The 20,646-nt window shown below is 32.0% G+C and overlaps 1 protein-coding gene across 1 annotated transcript in view; it reads right to left on the bottom strand.

Moving 5' to 3' along the window:
• LOC126736031 (calnexin) overlaps positions 1-20,646 on the bottom strand; it is an 83,321-nt gene that overhangs the window by 19,408 nt on the left and 43,267 nt on the right. The window contains exons 5-6 of the mRNA XM_050440222.1: positions 18,948-19,239; positions 3,067-3,207 (exon numbers count right to left, since the gene is read on the bottom strand). Coding sequence (XP_050296179.1) covers positions 3,067-3,207; positions 18,948-19,239 — 433 coding nt within the window. The remainder of the gene's footprint in view (positions 1-3,066; positions 3,208-18,947; positions 19,240-20,646) is intronic.

Here is a 20,646-nt window from a genome sequence, read left to right as displayed (position 1 = left end):
GTCAATCGTCTATCTAAAGAATTTTAAAGAAAGAGAATCTCCGTCAATATCACTATACTCCTGTCCAAAATTTGCTACCTCAAGATTTACCAGTTCGCCTACAGTTTGCTCAATTTATGCTAGATAAATAATCCGAAAACCAGGAATTTCTTAATGCCCTTCTTTACCGATGAGGCGAGGTTTCCTAGACGAGGTTTTTTTAATTGGAAAAACAATCATTTGTGGGACTTCGAAAATCCTCATGCTCTAAAGGAACGACATTTTCGGCATGAATTCAAAGTAAATATTTGGTGTGAAGTGATATCTGGTTTTTTTATTGGTCCTTTTGAACTTCCTCCTAATCTGAACGGGCCCCTCTATTTAAACTTCCCTGAACAACAGTTAAACCCACTACTAGAAGATGTACCACTAGTCATAAGGCGGAACATGTGGTTTATGCAAGACGGGGCGCCGCACATTTTCCTCACCGGTGGATTGGGCGTGGCAGAGAATTTGTTTGGCCACCTAGAAGTCCAGACTTAAATCCTCTAGACTTCTCAATATGGTCACACATGAAGGACATGGTTTACAAAGATACAATTAATTTCATCAAACAATTACGACAGAAAATTCAAGAAACTGCTAATATTACCAAAAATAATTGAGAAATGTTATATAATATTCAAACATCTTTAAGGAGACGCCTTACAAAGTGTATTGAAGTGGAAGGCGGACATTTTGAGCATTTACTTTGAAGTTTTCTTTTAATATTGTCACTGATTGTTATTTGTTGTCTTTACTGTTATTACCCAGCATAGTAGTAATTTAAAAGAATAAATTCCTATTAAGCCAATGTAATACCGTGGTGGCTTAGGATTTTTTACGCTAAATGTTTAAAATGCAAATAACTTAAAAGCTGATAGAGTTACATGAAATAAACGAGTACCTTTTTTATTCAAAATTGAACTGCCTTTTAGATTTTCTAGTCGTTTTAGCCATAACTGATTAGGCAAAAAAGATATGTTGTAATTTACCTAAGTAACAGGGTGTAACTAACGCCCTGTATAAATGATGCTAAATTCACCACAAAATTCGTAATTTTCATGTCAAAACACATAAAGTCACCAATTTTCAAAACGATACTGCTTAAAATCACAAATGTATTAAGAAATTTCAAATTAAAATTCTAACTTTAAATACCCTGTATCTTGTAAACCTGCAACATTTGTATAAGACATGTTAAGCTCAATCGCCATATTTTGGTGTATAGTATCTCCAGTTCAGAGACTGCCCATTCTTAATGAATCACCCTATATAATTCTCTCATTAAAAGACACTTGCGCTATGGAATTCCTTTTTGGGGATGCTGCAGGGAATATCTTTTCAATTCTGTTTTTCTTTTACAAAAAAAGCAATTAGTTATGTTTGTCGTAAATGATCTAGAGAGATCTGTGCGCCTTTATTTAGATATTTAAAGGTAATGGCATTGTACTATTTGTTTATATTGGGAACACGTGCTTAGTTATAAAAAAATGCAAATTCCATCTTACCAGCGATAATTTTAGAAAGCCCTATAATACCAAAAAGAACTTCAATATTCCAAAGAATTGATTAGCTAGAAACTCTCTTATTTATTTAAGAATTAAGATTTTTAACCCTCAATTAACATACCATAAAGTCTGTAAAAACTTTGATTCGATTTTGTGAAAGATTTGTTGCATTTTAAAAGTAAAGCATTTTAGTAGTCTGACTTAATTTAATCATGACTGGTAAAAAAACCATGTGTGTAAGCTTTGGATTTCGGTTTTTTTTTTCAATGTTTAATTTTCTTTGTGATATCTTTAAATAATGTGATATTTTGTTTATATATTTTTGATATTTGCCTTTTTATTGAAAATATTGCATTGAAAATTTGCAACAATTTTGTAAGCTTTAATATCTTCATCTTTTTGTCTTTATTATTTTTTACATTTAGGTACTTTTTAATCACTATTTAGTTACTTTTTAACTGATGGATGTTTTATCTAGTAGGAAAGATCGCTCGTTGATTGATTTGTATTTTATAATAATAAAACTCTTTTTTATATGATTTATGCCAACGCCTAATTCTATTACGCCTTCAATGAACTAGCAGCTTCTAGCAGCGTACTACTAAAAATATAAATTATTTTACCTCTTTTACGCAGAGATAAATATAGTAAATGTAACATAGGATGGGTATAGAACAGTAGACGAAGTATATGCCCCAACCAAAAGGATTATAGTCTACGGACTGCTTGATTCTACCCCATACCGTATCTGTATTGTTCACCTATTTAAATGAAAATATAGGATAGTCGTATAACTAGGTTTATAAAGGAAATTGGGACAGTTTTATTTCGTTACTGTACGTTTCAAAAACAATTTTTTGAACAGTTTAAAAAGAAGTTTTTTGTGAAAAAGAAGTGTATTTAAAGGTTAACTTTGTAGGTTATGGTAATGAGGTATTACCACAAGATTTAAATTATTTGAAGGCAATTATTTTTAGCCTACTTGGATTTTTTTTTTTAATTTTTAGATTAGATTTTTTTTGATAGACTAAAAATGTAATATTTGTATATTATATTTTACCAATAAAAAAATTTAAAGTAAAATAATTTAAAAATTAAGCTGCTCACAGATTTTCGGAAATCCGTGAAATTTTGACAATATAAAAAAACCAACGATTTTACCATTTTTTATAAAATTTTCCTTTTTTTTTTTGTAAAAATCACAAATATAAAAATGACTGCCCATTTTATATGACTTTTTATTACTATGGGATCCTATTCTTTTGTTGTCCCTATTTTTTACTTTCCGCTTTTTTTTAATTTATTTAAATATTGTAAAAAAAATGTAAAAAAAATATTTCACACCCAAATAAAGAACAAATTAAAGTTAAGAAACCTCTTTCCTGAGGTAATTTAATGCCTGTAACATCTATAAAAAAAAAGTTGAAAAATGTTTAAGACGAAAAATTACCATTTTCTCTATACTTTAAAATGAATTTAAAATATGAAGTAAATAATATAATACTGTCCATTAATTATTATTCATTAAAATACTTACCGATTGGCTAGTAATCTTCTGTCTTTTTATATCAAAAGTAGCCGAAGCCCAATCTTCGGCCACGTCAGTTTCTTCGGTAATAATTAAGTTATCGAAAAGAATGTCCCGAGATATAGACCAGAGTTCAAATCCAACAGCAGTCTAAAAAAAGATATCTATTATGTAATAAACAAGTATAAGATGGTTACACAAGTGTTATCTAGTTTTAATAGCTAATACGCTTTTTAATTTATCTAAATTTTTGTTAAAGAGAATTAATTACGTCTAAAATGTTAATTTCACTAATACAGAAAATTATGTTTGTGTCATTTATCATTTAGGAACCCCAAACTGTAGCGGTAACATTTACAAAACCAGAATGTTATGCAAAACTAAAAGGCTGTGAAGGGATATCTTTCAATGTGTCATTTTACTTTAGAAGTTAACGAAAAATTACGGATTGCACGAAATATAACGGACTTATGATGTACCCTAGTTTTTCGTCGTCAGGGTTTGTGGCTGTAAGTTAAATTTACCTCCATTTGATGAAAAAAATAAATAAATATTATTATAAATGAAAGATGATTTTTGTATTTAGAGCATTTGCTGTAATTCCATAATATTAATAAGTTCAACTCAAAACAAAACTATTTGATAAAATAAATAAAAATCTTTAAAATTCTTTGGTCCCGAGTTTTTCTAGTTGTTATTGCATATGCTGAGATATTTCGTCTTGTGTCTAAATTTGTAAACTAATTTTTCCATTTTTAATAATATTTTTAAGTATTTTAAGCCAAGTAAACTGGCGCAGATCTAAGGTTTTGGTTTAGGCAAAAAGTTGCTTTGTTAGATACATTTTATCTTTTTTTTAATAATTTAAGAACCATTTTTGCATAGTCATTAACATTTTTAATGATTTTCAGAGACTTCTCCACAATCTAGTATAACATATGATAAATGACTTTAAACTAAAAACAAATACACATTTTATTCTTGTTTAAAATGTATAGTGTTTTAGGTAAATAAATTTTGGAAGAAGTCCCCTGATTTTCTGAGCCACTTCCTTAATATGTAGCTCCTATCTTGTTAAATTGTCAATTTTAAGTTTTGGGAGTAAATTCTTACAGGCTGAAAATGGTTTTTGTTTTTTCTACATTAAGCGTTAACTTATGACATTGAAACCACTCAATTGCTCAACTCTAAAAAATCACTTTCAATTAGAATTTTCAATAGTTGCCAAGATTTTACAAAAAAAAAAAGCTTTACAAAATATTGCCGCATCCGCAAAACCAAGAAGTAATCATTTCAATTTAAGTTTTAGCATATCATTTATACAGGGTGTCCCGTAATTAATTGGACATAGGTTAATGTAGGATACGTGACAAGAAAATAAACCGTTTGAGCTCAATATCGCTTAGCAAAATGTTATTGGTTTTCGTTCTACAGGGTGTTAAAACTAATTTTTTACCAAACATTTATTGAAATATTTTGGAATCCACTGGACAGATTAGCCTAAAATTTGGCGTACTCTTATTATTTGGGATGAGGAACACGAATATGATATCTGTTTTGCCATTGCCACTAGATGGCGCCACATACAACAACATTGAGTGATTAAAAAGGTCATAAATTTTTTGACCTCCCTGTACGTACATTTGCGAGTGAAAATAATAAAACAGCATTTAATTCTAGTCAAAAAAGGTACTTCTTTGATCTCCAAAAAGTAGACCGTTTTCGAAATAAACGCATTTTTGTATTAGGTTGCGTATGAACAAATTATTATCGGAGTTTTACAAAGTAGGCTTTGCCTAGGATGAACACATCATAACTACGACCTGTCAAGGTGAAGGATTAATAAGTAAGTCTTTAATTTGGCTAAAGCTCGTGTTCATGTTGTGTTATTTTCGCTTAAAAATGCCGCGTCACAATGATTTTTTTAATGCTCAGATGCGGGATATGGTATGTGTATATGCTCAAGAAAATTTTCGTAGTCGAAGAGCAGCGCAGCGTTATTTAGATCTGTATCCGGATAGAAGGCAGCCGAATCATCAAACATTTAAAGCGTTGTACGATAGATTAGGCGAAACGGGCTCATTTCGTTCAAAAAACGTAAATGCGGGAAGACCAAGAAGACCAATTGAAGCAGATATGGAAGATGAAATTTTGGTTCGTGTTATCAAAAATCCTGAAACCCGCACAAGACGTATTGAGGCAGCCACTGGTGTAAGGAAATCTTCAGTGTCCAAAATTATACGCCAAGAATAACTGTATCCGTATCATTTCACTCCAGTTCAAAATCTTCTTCCTCAAGACTTTCCTGCAAGACCCCAATCCAGTCAATTTTTAAGAGAGCGCCAATTGAATGATCAATTTTTTTGTGATAAAATTTTATTTACGGATGAAGCCACGTTCACAAGGAGAGGTGTTTTTAATTGGCGAAACAATCATATCTATTCGTTGGAAAATCCTCATGCCTTCCAAAACACCATTTTCAACATGAAAATATTTGGGGTGGTATCTTTGGGGATTGTATTGTGGGACCGTTTAAATTGCCAGCTAAGCTTAATGGCGAACGTTATCTAAATTTCTTGAGGATTCAATCTTCAATCCTCATAAATGGATTGGTAGAGGTAGTGAATATCCGTGGCCTGCGCGTAGTCCCGATCTTAATCCCTTAGATTTTTATTTCTGGGGCTACTTGAAATCACTTGTGTATAAAAATAAAATAAATAACCGTCAGGAATTGTGGCAAAAGATTGTGGAAGGAGTCAATACCATCAGGGCCCAAGAAGAATCATTGTTTGGAGTCAGGCAAAATTTAAATAAAAGAATTAGACAATGTGTCCTAGTGGATGGTGAACATTTTGAACAATTATTATAATCAACAGCCTTTTCTAATTTTATCGTTGTTAATTAAATTTTAGATTAAGTGTTCATACGCAACCTAATAAAAAAATGCGTTTATTTCGAAAACGGTCTACTTTTTGGAGATCAAAGAAGTATACCTTTTTTGACTAGAATTAAATGCTGTTTTATTATTTTCACTCGCAAATGTTGTACGTACGGAAGGTCAAAAAAGTTATGACCTTTTTAATCACTCAATGTTGTTGTATGTGGCGCCATCTAGTGGCAATGGCAAAACAGATATCATATTCGTGTTCTTCATCCCAATTAATAAGATTACGCCAAATTTTAGGTTAATCTGTCCAGTGGATTCCAAAATATTTCAATAAATGTTTGGTAAAAAATTAGTTTTAACACCCCGTAGAACGAAAACCAATAACATTTTGCTAAGCAATATTGAGCTCAAACGGTTTATTTTCTTGTCAGGTATCCTACATTAACCTATGTCTAATTAATTAGGGGACACCCTGTATAAATGGTAACAAGCAGAAATCCTAAAACGGTACCCTGTGATATACTAACCATTTTAAATATGTTATGAAGTGCTCTACAATTTTTGAAAATTGATAAAACAGTGACAGGTTTATAATTCGGCACTGTTTGCTTGTCCCACTTTTATAGTACATAAACGTACGTGTAGTTGTGTGAAATCTAGGATGTCAAATATCACTCCAATAAAATTCTAAATATTTTCTAAACTATTAGATTTTGGTATAGGACATATATATCGATGAATAGCCTCTTTTTATTTTCTTAAAAAATACTATATAAAATACAGGGTGTTCCATTAAAAAAACTTAAATAATGCGAACTGAAAATTTAAAAATATATGTTATTACCTGAGACACCCTGTATAAATTTTAAATACCCTGTTACCGTCGATCAATAGGAAGTTGTCTTCTTAAGTCGTGGTAGGAATGTTATTAAATTAAAAAGTCTTAATTACCATCATTACAAGACACTGTATGCCGAGGACATAAATTTGCTAAAAAAAAATACAAAACCTTAATTTTTGTCTAGACTACACAAAATTCGGATAGGTAGGTCTTATGAAAGTTACCTTTATATCTCCCAAGAAACCTAAAAATATATGGGAATCAGTAAATACATGGGGTGTCCCATTTAAAATTTTGTTGTTAAAGTCGGTGCAGCACTTTTTGAACACCCTGTATTGATGAAACTCAAATAATTTTAAAAAAAAACGCTTAAAACGAAAACAATTCTGTAAGACTTTTTTGCATACTCTGTAGATTCTGAAAAAAGGTATAGTATAGATCCCTAATAAAATGGCTATCCTGTACACAGAAAACTGAAAAGAGCCGATTGGTCAATCCGTCATAAATAAACCAAACGTGTGACACGTTTGACGTTGACGAACCAAACGGGTGACGTTGTGAAAACCAATATACTGCCCTCCATAATGGGCGTATCTGCAAAAACAGTGTTTTGAGATAATGAAGGTTTTGTATTTTTTAACGTGCCACCTATTACGATAAACTTCACTAAAATGAAAGATATGGAGTGTATAGTAATTTTTTCTTAAAAAATCAGTGGCATTAATAAAAATTGCAACTTGTTTTTAGATTTTGAGTTATGGCAGACGCCTATTTTCCCTAGTATCATTTAACCATTTGCTGATTAAATTAAAAGATGTCTGAACTATGAAATTTAATACATATAGAATAATGTTTGAATATTTTTATCAACTTATAAAAAGTGATTAAGTAATAAAATTACATTCGTTAAAATACAGTTTTATTGCCTCAAATTCAAAAAAATCTTACAAGATTCCAAATGATTCAACAAAAAAACTCATATGTCTTCTTCGTCTTCTTCTACCATTTCAGATTCTTCAGAAATAACTTTTCCCGGTAACTTTTCCCCAAACGCAAGCCTATTTCTCTGGAAATCCTTTTTTTTGCACTTTGGCGTTTAGAAAATTTAACTCGACAAAATCGTCACAAAAGCTATATTTGTAAGTCAGAGTAAACTCCCCTCGTAAAAACTGGGTGTGCACCATTTTATTTAGGTATGGTCGACTTGGTTTAATATTTTTAATTTTATATTGAGAGCTGTGGTCTAACCAATTGTAGATTATTATGTTGCATATTTATTACCAAAACTTTACCACTGTTTGCATTTTGTACACAGTCTTCAAAATCAGGAAAATTATAAACTTTTCGTTTTTTTTAAGGGACATCTCAACCTGGTGGTGGAATGAATCCGCCGACATGAAAGTGTGGCCGGGCTCAAAATATTTAATTTCCAGTTTTTCAAGGCTAATTTCATCTGAATTTACTATGCTGACAAAAAATGATAAAAGTGCCCAATTTTTATTTTGTGCTGAGCAATTATTATGCTAATGATATCACTTTTTGAGCGTCCGGCCACATCTTCATGCCAAATAACTGCTATGGGCTTCCTGTTCTGTTGTTTAGTCCCCACTGGTACAAAAGATTCATTGAATGCTATGATTCTCCCCGTAAATATTACTTTCTTTAAGGATTCATATCTTGGAAGAACCAACTCAATTAACGCCACCAAAATGATTTGACTGTGACAGACGTATACAAGAGCCTTACTGACAGCCGTTAATAGTAACACATTTAATACTTTATAGTATCAAAGGCGGAGCATTTATGCCATTTAAAGTATTTGCATTTTCGTAACTACAAAAGGGTTGCTAAATGCTACGCTAAAAGGGCGAATGTGACAAAATGCATGTAGATATGCCCTTTTAGCGTAAAAATTGTTGGATACGACCATTTGGCATAGTAGTATGTGTATGTATTGCAGATAGCTAATATTTTATTAGGATTTTTAAGTTAGATGGACAGCAGATACGCCTTTTAGCATTAAAAATCAGGTGATATATATTATGGGCTATCCAACAAGCCTTTAACCCAATTTTCGATAAAATGTTAGATACGCCCTTTACGTTAAGCAGGGCAGTATAGTCGAGATCTGAGTCCGAACCTACGAATTCGGATGCTAAAATGTCATATATTTATACAGTCCTTTTTCATGGTGTACAACTTGCACCCTCAATAAAACTAGAAGCCACTAAGAGAAGCTTTATTATACCGACGTAGAGCTTCAAATATAAACATATACAAACTAAAAATTGTAAAATCTTACATACTGAGAGCTTTAAAGCACGATATTTTACAACTCATAATCCAAGAAAAAAATTAGGGTAAAAAGGTCTATTGGAAGAAAAATTTCAACTTAAAAACGCGATCGGATCTAAGTATGTCAGGTTATCTGATTTATTTAAAGCAGCTGTTTCCAAAATCCAAATAGTAATGATGACAGTCAACCTCCAAAATGGAAGAAGGTATTTGTCTCACAATTTCAACATTAGTCTTATTTCTGACACTATAGCATTAACGTACATTTAATTATTTTTTATTAATTTTACTACTAGAAACTCAAAATGAATATATTAATATAATATACAAGGTGTCCCGCATCGTCATGTTTAAATTTTAGAGGCATAAAGTATGCTTCATTTTAAGTAAAAAAAACGCAAAACTTGTAGGTCCATTTATATTTGTTTCAAAGTTACTCGCCCATGAATGTTATTAGAGGGTAATACTAAAAATAAATTCCTAAAGTAAATAAAAACTACATTTTTTCTCGAAGATCACAATACCAATATCAACGAAATTAAATCAGCCTTAATTATGATAAACAAGGCAGTTATTCCTGGTTTCTTAGTGAGTGGCGGTATCTTTATCAAAATACCCTACTGATTTTCTTCTCAAGAGTACTCAGACATGCATTTTATGTATGGCTACTGTAACGGCAGTGCTCGTCAAGCAGTTATCGAATTTAAACATCAGTTTCCAAATAGGCGCATTCCTCATTACAGAACATTTCTGGAAGTACACAGACAATTTCGGGAATGCGGACTGCGTCATTATTATTTCGATCGGGGAGTGAACTTGCCAGCAGAACAGGATCAACGAGTATTAGATACTGCTGCAAGAGATCCAACTATCAGTGTACGTCGAATCTCTACACAAGTCGAAGTACCGCGAATGACTGTTTTGAAAGCCTGCGAATTTTAAAACGTAAAGGCTTACATCCATATTATTATCGTAAGGTACAAGGTTTGCTTGAGGAAGATCACTATCCTCGTCTAGTTTATTCTAACTGAATATTAAGACAGTGCCGTCTTAATTTTTACTTCTGCAGAACAGTCCTATGGACAGATGAGGCGACATTTACAAGGCGTAGTATTACAAATCTGAGAAACCTGCATAAGTGGGAATCAGAAAACTCAAAAGCTATACGTGCTTGTAACTTTAAATGAATTTTCTGTTAACGTTTGGGCTGCTTTAATCGATGACTTGTTGATTGGTCCTGTTTTACTTTCTGTAAGGTTGAATGCGGACAGCTACCTTCAGTTTCTTATTGAAGAACTGCAAGGACTTTTGGAGGATGGGCTCCACCGCATTTCAGAATTGCTGTCCGAAACTGGGTTACGGCCAACTATCTAAGATGCATTGGTCGAGGTGGTCCTCTTGTGATCTGTCCCTGTCCTCTTGTGACCTCTTGACAATTTGAAAATATTATCAATTAACCTTTTTTTTAATTAAATCATTTTTTATTTACTTTACAAATTAATTTTTAGTATCATCTTCTAATCACATTCATGGGCGTTTAACTTTGAAACAAATAAAAATGGACCTGCAAGTTTTGCTTTTTTTTTAATGATGCGTAATAATAATAATAATAATAATAATAATAATAATAATAATAATAATAATAATAATAATAATAATAATAATAATAATAATAATAATAAACAAAATTTATTATTTTTCAGGACAGATTTACAATAATATATACGGAAAATAGTAATAGAACATGAAAAATAAAAAGCCATTTCAATGCAGCCTTCAGGCGATGCCAGAAACTGTTTAGGCCCAAGTAAATACCTACTAACAAATATAACAAAATATGAGAATGACGCTTTAAAGTGAAAAAAAAAAATTATATAATATGAAAAAAAATATATAAATATTTATTTTTATTTTTTCTTTTTTTTACTGGCGAGAGAATAATAATTGTTTAATTTGTTTTTTAAAGGTAACACAGGATAAGACAAATGTTGAAATGATCAATGAGTTAACAGTATTGGCGAGATTATATGAAAAACTTCTTTTAAAAAGTTCTTTTCTATGTCATGGAATAGTTAGCAGATGTAATTGTTTAAAGCGTGGGTGGTGAGTATTTATTCGAAACTGGACTTTACTGTATAAATATGAAGGTGTTTTTAATTTTAAAACTTTCTAACAAGAGAAGCAAAAGGTAATTTTCGACGATTGAACATATTTAATCATCCTATATCCTTAAGCTTATGAGATATATGATTTCCGTGACGAATTCCAAAAATAAGACGAAGGCATGCATTTTGAATTCTACGAGAGTCGACTTGATCTAAGCATGGTCCATACACGATATCACTATGGTTGATATTGGATAACACTAAAGAATCACAAAGGTGCTTTTTTTAGTCTTTTCTTTGGTTATAGATAAGTTTAAGTGCACTATATGCTTTCTTTAATTTATTAGTTATATGCTCATGATATCGAAGATCAGAATCAATAATAAGACCTAAGGATTTCGAAGTATTAGTTATTATAATAGGGGTGTCATTTATTTTTATTTTGAATTCCTCGCTTATTCTAGATCTGTAGCTTTTATGTCCTCCAAATAAGGTAACTGACGATTTTGAAGGGTTGATTTTTAAATGATGTTGTTTGAAACCTGTAATTAGATGTTGGAGATCGGTATTAATATTTTCATTTGCAGATGTTATATTATTAGCGTTAAAGTGAAAGTAAAGCTGAGTATCATCGGCGTACAAATGGTAATTACAAAATTTGAAAAAGTCTTTAAATCGGCAAGTATAAATTGTATAAAGAAGTACATAGTCCTAATATACTTCCTTGAGGAACACCCACAAATAGAGGTACCGTAAAACGGGGTTACTTTGCACTGAGCAGGGAAACTTTGCACCGAACATGTAAAATTATATTTTCTGTAATCCTCCTCATAATTTTGTTCAGATATTTCTACTACCTCTAGAACACATAGGCGACATCGCAATACGTTACCAACACGCGCGCGATTATCCTCCTGGTCGCCAGTTGTTTATCAGCAACCGTCCGAATATTAACCTAGAAATTCTATGATTTTCTGGCTTTGCAAAATCATACTGTGCAGAAAGTCCCAGAGTACAAAAATTGGTAAGTACACGTCTAAAAGCTTATACTATAACCGATTGCGATTTGTAGTTGTTAAAATAATGGGTTTAAACAAGGATAGCAATAAAAAAAAACATTATTTACATGCGCACTTATCACGTGGAATTGGGTATACTTTGCACCGCACAAAACGATGCAAGTGGTGCAAAGTATCCCTACTTGTCACGTCCAAACTATTTTCATTCGCAAGAGTAAAAGTTAAATAGGTAAATGGTTTTTAGAAAATGCCCAGACGTTATAAAAGGAAACTGGGATATCGCAGATATGCAGACTACACAGAAGAAGATTTGAAGGCACGTTTGTCAGCAATACAAGATGGCATGAGCACAAGACTTGCCGCTGAATCCTTTAACATTCCAAGAAGAACTATTTTTTACAAATTAAAAGGAACACACGCTAGAAAACCTGGATACCCATCAATATTCTCTTATGAAAAGGAAAGATGTTTCGTACAATGCATGCATAGCCTTAGTGATTCTGGTTTTCCTGTTACTGGAATGGAATTGCGACAAATAATCAAGAGCTATTTAAATCGCAAAGGAAAAAAAATAACTCGTTTTAGGGATAATACTCCAGGTATCGATTGGGTCAAATCATTTTTAACTCGTCATAAGGACCTTACTGCAAGGATAGCCTAAAACATAAAAAGAAGTAGAGCAGCACCCAATGCAAACCAAATGACTGAATACATAGAAAATCTAAAACAAACATTAACTGGTGTAGAGCCGCAGGCTATTTTTAATTATGACGAGACAAACTTAACCGATGACCCCTAAACGTGGTGTTAAGTATCCCGAACGAATTTGTAATTCCTCAAAGAGTAGCATTTCTCTTATGATTTGTGGAAATGCAGCTGGTGAGCTTCTACCTACTTATGTGGTGTACAAATCCAAGCATTTGTGGGACACCTGGACTGAGAATGGCCCCCCTGGTACGCGTTATGCAAATACTGCATCTGGTTGGTTCGAATCACAGACATTTGCAAATTGGTTCAGCACTCTCCTATTGCCCAGGTTTAAAAAAGTTCAGGGAAAGAAGGTCGTTTTAGGAGACAATTTGTCTTCTCATATTAATGATGAAGTCCTCGATTTATGTCGAAGACACGACATTGATTTTGTATGTTTGCCTCCGAACAGCACCCACGTTACACAACCGCTAGATGTCGCATTATTTGCCCCCATGAAAAGAGCCTGGAGAGACATTTTATCTCAATATAAGGAAACTCATGTAGGGAGTAGATCAAATGTACTTGAGAAACAGCATTTTCCAATGCTTTTACGATCATTAATGGGAAAAATTCAAAAGAATAGCGCTGAGATATTAAAGTCGGGATTTAGGAAATGCGGTATCGTCCCTTGCGATGTAACACCGCTCTTGGAGCGGTTAACAACAACTAAGCAACCTAATATGATAACTGCTAGCGACACAAATAGATCAAGTTCGTCGGATATCGAAAACACTTTCATTAAGTATTTAGAAGATAAAAGACTCCTGTCTTTTATCTTCTAAATTCTCTAAATTTGATCTTCTAATTTCTAGCCACACAGTTTAAGCCACGTAGGAAGAAGAAAATAACGGTTTCAGCAGGATACAGTATTGCCCATTCTGAAATTAGTTTAACAGATCTAACTGGAGCATCTACATCCACACCTCTTCAAGCTGTTGAACCAGAAATCGTAGATGATTCAGAGGAGGACATTGTTTTGGACGACCACTTTCCACTAGGCAGGGATTCATCAGATAATGAAATAAATGAAACGCAAGAGATGGAAGAAGAAAAAGAATTTAATGGAAAACTCGTCTCAGGTTCTCTTGGAACAAATATTGTCGAAAAAGTCAAAAACTCTGGATTAGATGATGTTAAAAAAGTTGTTGGTGAGTACGTTTTATTTGCCTATGAAGATTATGTTTATCCTAGAGTGATAACAGCAATAGAAAACGATGGAGCGATGTTCAATGCTATGGCCAGATCGATAAAGTTTTGGAAATGGCCAGAAAGACGTGACGAAATATGGTATTCGTGGGACAACGTAATTGGCGCCATTAGCCCTCCCAAGAAAATGTCCAAACGAGGATTGTACATTGTCCCAGAATGCGACAAATTGTGATGGGATTCGTTTCAAACGTTGTATTTTTACTATTATAATGTTATAAGAAAGTTTGTTCATTTAAATTGTAGCAATTTTCTTTACTTTTATGCTTGTTTCATAAATACATGTAGGTAGGTAGATTTAAATTCACAAAACTTGGCCCATGAACATTTTTTCGCATTTAATTGGTGCAAAGTTGGAAATAATAAGGGTTTTCTATGCACCAGCAAGCATTTAGAAGCCAAATATTAATAAAATATTGAGTGGTGCAAAGTATGACTTTTTTGGGGGTATACTTTGCACCACTAATAAAACTAGGTTGTTCTCTTGATTAGGCAATATACGTAACAAATAGCTATAATCAGAGTTATATTACAACCTGCTCAATTGATATTTATAATAAAAAGTTCAGATCTTCTTTCGAGTGACGTTACATCCTAACTAATAAAATAAAACTAAAAAAAAAAGGTGCAAAGTAACCCCGTTTTACGGTATAATATTAGATTTGGAACTTTTCAAAACTGTTTGCTGTCGACAATTAATTCAAATTCAAATTCAAATTCAAAAGCTTTTTATTTATCCCAAAATAAATTACACTTCATTTTTAAATATAACAATAATCTCGGTTGATGATAAATAAAGGACTACCCTGCGATTAATAAACCGATTCACAAGTCTGGAACTTATTTTCAGAAATGTGTAGAGCGCCCCAAAAACTAAAACCTATAAAAAACTAAAACCTAAAGAAAAAAAAAAAAAAAAAATCACTATTTATACTTAACAATAAAGTTAATAATTTTCAGTTTATGACAATAATTTTGGTATCCGGTCAAGCACAAGAACCCCCCATAGGTCACTAGGAGAATAGCACTAATAATTCATTATTATTTATAAATTGGACTGACAGAGAACGCACAGATCTAGCCACAAATAGTCAGATAATTTCAACATTTTCTCACATTTTCATTAAATTGTACGTTGCTCTTGCAAAAGTTTATTTTTAATGTGTTTTGAAAATGTAGATATTGCTAAAGTTTTTTTTTCAATTGGAATATTGTTCCATATTTGAGGTGCAACAAAAGCAAAGGATTTTTGGAAATTTGCAGAACGGTGTTGCGGTACAAGAAAATTGCCAATATAGCGGGTTTGGTGATAGTGATCTCTAGATATGAAAAGTTGATATAAATATGGCGGTTGCTTGGATTTTAAAACTCTATAAATAAAATTGGTTAAATGTAGCGTACGTCGATTAGCCATAGATAATATTGAGTGTTTATTTAAGTGTGGAGTAATATGATCTCTATACAAAATATTATATGAAAATCGCAAACACGCATTTTGCAACTTCTGAATAGATTTAGAAATTCTGTTAGTCAAAGAGCTGTGATAAATGATGTCACCATAATCCAACAAAGATAAAACAAGAGAGTTACATAAATAGTATTTTGTTGTTGAGGGCAAAAATCTGTTTACTTGATATATTTTCTTCAATCTTAAATAGGCAATGCAAAGTTTCTTTTTTATATGCGTTTCGAAAGTTAATCTTGTGTCAAGGTAAACACCTAAATTCTTGACTTCTGTGACAACAGGCAACCTTTCATTATCTATCATAATATTTAAATGTTGATTAATATTTGCTATTCTGGCTTTGTTCTCTCCCAACAATATTACACATGATTTTGCAGCATTTAGCTTAAGATTATGATTATTTGCAAAACTTCGAATTTTTTCTAGGTCATCATTAAGATTTTTCTGAAAATGCTGCAATAGATCTTGATTAAATGAAATGTACAGTTGGGAATCATCAGCAAACTGTTGCATTTTGGAATTTATAACCTCTTTGTTCATATCTGCAACGTATAATGAAAACAATAATGGCCCTAATATCGACCCCTGTGGGACGCCCCTTGTCACCGGTATGTAATCAGATTTAATTTTGTTGGGCCCATTATAAAGAAGTGTACTCTGAACACGTCCGACTAGATAAGATTCAAAGAATTTTACAGCTTCCTGAGAAAAACCAAAATGGTGAAGCTTAGCCAACAACATCCGGTGACACAGTGTGTCAAAGGCCTTACTGAAGTCTAATAGGCAGAGGCACGTGATTTCTTTCCGATCCTGATCAAGCCTTACATCATTCACCAAGTTAATTAGGCAGGTACTAGTGCTAAAATTTTTTCTAAATCCAGATTGGCTAGGCGGAATTATTTTTTTAGATTCGACAAATGAAACAATCTGTTGATAAATGTGCTTCTCCAAAATTTTTGATATAGCCGGCAAAATACTTATGGGTCGAAGATCTTTAAAGTCTCCTGGATTTGAAACTTTTGGTATTGGTAAAATAATAGACTTTTTCCATAAGTCCGGATAACTATTTTCTAGAATACAAGTATTAATAATATTTATTAAAGCATATTTACAATAAGGAAAGCATAATTTAATATCTCTTATTGATATCTCGTCTTCGCCTGTGGCATTAGTGCTAATAGAATTTAAAATTTGGATTAATGCTTCTTCGTCTATCAGACCAAACCTTAACTCCTCGGTAAATGATTGATGCCTATTTTGTTTATAAAAATTAACCTTTTCATCTGAGGTAGTATATGTACTTGAATTAGAATTTACAAAATAATTATTTATTGCAGATGGATCTGGAAATAGCTGAAAAATGTCATTGGTATTTTTAGTTTTGGTCAGATTTAACTTTTCAGCAGATTTCCAAAAATCCCTTCCAGACTTTGTAGAAAGAGATTGAAAGTAAGCTATTTTCTCACGGGCTATGGCATGTTTAGTCGTATTTCGAAGTTCCCTATAGTATTGCAGTTTGGCGTCGGTTCCATGCTGTAGATATTTCTTGTGGGCCTTATCTCTTAATTTCATTAGCAACTTAATGTTATTCGTAATCCATGGTGTATATGGCCTATCCTGGATTCTTTTTTGTTTCAAGGGAGCATGCTTGTTAAGTAAAAACATGATAAACGAATTAAAAATGTTTAATTTATTATTAATATTAGTTATATAATAAATAATATCCCAATTTAGTGCTCGAGCGTCCCTCTCAAAGTCACCCACTGTAATATCGTTATAATTTCTAAAAGAAACAAATTTTTGAAATGGCTTGTTTGAAATCAAATTAAAGCATGCAAAAGTTAAACAGTGATCAGATACACTTTCTGAAATAGGTACCACCTCACAACTTTCAGGGATGAATGTTTTACTTGTTATAATTAGATCTAATAAACTCGAGTTATCTCCAGTGTGACTAAACCGAGTAGGGTTTTTAACATATTGCTCCAAATCATAATTTTGAAGCAATTTGACAAAATCATTTTTTGGTGTAGTTTGGTTTAGAAAATTAATGTTATAGTCTCCGACAAAAATTGGATAGTCACAAAAGGGTACGGTAAGACTTAAAATGTCCTCAAAGCTGTCTAAAAAGTTATTAATGTTTGCAGATGGTGGTTTGTATATTGTGGTGAAAATAACAGATTTTTTACCTATGTTAATTTTTATGCTTAAATATTCACAAGATTCTGAATTAACTTGAAATTGAAGTATTTCATATTTTAAATGACTTTTTAGGTAAACACCTACTCCTCCACCCCGGCCAACTCTATCCTTTCTAACAAATTTGTAGATTACATAGAAATTACTCAAAAAAGAAGTAAAAAACTGCACAATTTGAAAAGCCGATATAATGCAGAATAGACAAAAGAATTTCATGATTTATGAGGTCAAAAGCCTTTGTATAGTCTAGCAAAATAAGAGCACTAAATTTATCCTTATCCCACGCTTGAAAGATATCATCAGTTACGTCAGCCATAGTTGTAGCACAGCTATATCCTTTTCGAAAGCCTGACTGTTTTAATGGCAAAATCTTATTTTTATTTAAAAAACACGAACTTTATCTACAAGTTTTTCTAATACTTTAGAAAGTGTTGGAAGAATGCTTATTGAGTGCATATCTTTCAATTCCTTAGGTTGCGATATTTTAGGCAAAGGTGTGACGTAAGCATGCTTCCACATATCTGGAAACTATGATTTAGTTATACATTCATTTATTATATGAAATAAAAAAGGAATCATAAATGGACAACAAGATTGAATCATTGTAATATTAAGGTCGTCGCATCTGTATGCTTCGCTTTTTATAGATAAAATAATTCTCATTAACTCTTCCTCTGTCACAACCCTCAAACTAAAAATATTTTAAGCATTATTTTTAAGATTATTTATATAAAAGTCAAGTAGATTTTGGTCTGGTTGTTGAGGATTAGTGCATGTCGATGAAACAAAATTATTTATTTCGTTAACATTAGATAGATGCGTTGGAATGCATCTTTGTTTATTTTTTGTAATATTAAGTTTTCTTAGCTCAGCCCATGTTTCCTTACAAGATAAATTACCGTTAAATTTAGTTCTTAAAAAAGCCTTTTTTTCATTGCGAAGAGCTGCTGTTGTAAAATTTCGTAATTGTTTGTAATATGCGTAGTGATCTGGGTTTTTTGAAGTTTAAATTTTTTTTAAAGCTTTGTCTCTTAAGTTTTGAAGATTTATATAAAAAAATATTCACTAATACTAAAAACAACTAAATTTTTTTTAACAATATATCCTTAAAATATTTACTTACAATAGGTTGCATCTCGAAAGGCTTCTTGTCCTCAAAATAATCGGGGTTCGGAATTTTTCTTGGTCTCCATTTGCCCTTGTAGTTGGGATTTTCGATAAGGGGCGCCCTCCATTTGCCTTTGTACAAAGGATTGCTGATCAGTGGCGGCTCCCATTTACCACAACCAGGAGCATCGGCACAAATGGGATTCTCAATAAGAGGCGCTTCCCATTCACCATCCATTTCGGTGTCCCAGTCTTCCGGTTTTTTAGCTTTCGGATCTGGAATATGAGCGGGTTGATGTTCTAACCATCTGTAATAAAAATTATAGTCTTAGTAATGGCAACCTATTATGATAGCAATAGGGAACAGATATTCGCAATGCAAAAACCATTCAAATACTTTAAATATTTTTCTTAGAAGCATTGCTAACACATTTCTTAAAAATTATTGCACTAAACATAACAATATTCAACTAAGTAAAAATAGAAAAAGGAAACTGGAAACCTTTAATAAACAATAAACATAGTGGTATATAGAGTATAATCAGAGCTGACACTAAAACCCTGCAATTACGACACAATACGGATAATGACATAAAAATCCCAATAATGGCAAATCACATTTATGTCTTTGATTTGAGACTTTGATTTGAGGGTCATAATATTCTAATCTTCAATACGATGTTAATACCATTATGTATTTACTTAAGAGATCAATCGTTCTTTTCTTTTATTTCAAGAATCACGAATCCGACAGCAATATTAGTCATTACCATAAATACTGATTTTTTCCCGATAATGACAACATACTACATTTTTTTAATGATATTATTACAAATAATAAAAAAATTAAGAAAACACTAGTACTCACTGTTAGAGATGGGTTGCTAAATAGCAGCCTGCTATTTTTTAACTGCTATTTGATTTCTAATAATGTTAGCTGCTACGGCTTCAAAAAATAGCTGCTATTTTTGTAGCAACTAAAATTGCATACGGAGCGGCTATTGACGCGAGTGTCACGATAGCTGGGAAATGGAATAGCAATAGCACGACACGACTGCGACTGGCGAGACTGGCCGACTGCGACGCGAAGTGCGATTCGATGAGTGTAACAGAAACGGGAAACGGGAGTATTCGGGATTTGGACATTGAAAATATATTATGATTATGAAAGTAGCGGATAGAGATGAGTTATGGCGTGACTGGAAATACGGAAATATTTTTATATTTTGTTTCCGTGTAATATTTTTATTGTCATCCATTAAATTTAATATTAAAAAAACTATTAGTTGGAAAAAAATATTTAATTTCAAAAAACAAAATTACATTTTTAATAAAAAGCTGTTTCAAAAAAAATCATATATTCTATGGAATAGAAATAACTTGTTTATTATTAATTTATAAATATTTATTAAAGAAAAACTTGAAACTTAGCTATTCAACAAGAGTATATAAAACTGTAACATATAGTAAATATAACAGTCAGGGAAAAGCGTTAAAAGAAGTGAAAAATAGAAAAAAAATCTAAAAAAGTCTGAAATAATAAACGTAATAAAAACTCAAAGTAACTTTTGATTAACATTTAAAAACATATTTTTTTTTACTTTCTCTAACTTAACGCGACTCCGCTCCGAAATAATAAGACCAGTCTTTGAAAATATCCGTTCACATGCAATTGAAGTTGAAACTGTTCCAAACTTGCATCGGACGACATGGCT

The sequence above is a fragment of the Anthonomus grandis genome, chromosome 5 (assembly GCF_022605725.1).
Source record: "Anthonomus grandis grandis chromosome 5, icAntGran1.3, whole genome shotgun sequence".
Taxonomy (NCBI): Eukaryota; Metazoa; Arthropoda; class Insecta; order Coleoptera; family Curculionidae; genus Anthonomus; species Anthonomus grandis.
This window is presented reverse-complemented; position numbering and strand designations above follow the sequence as displayed.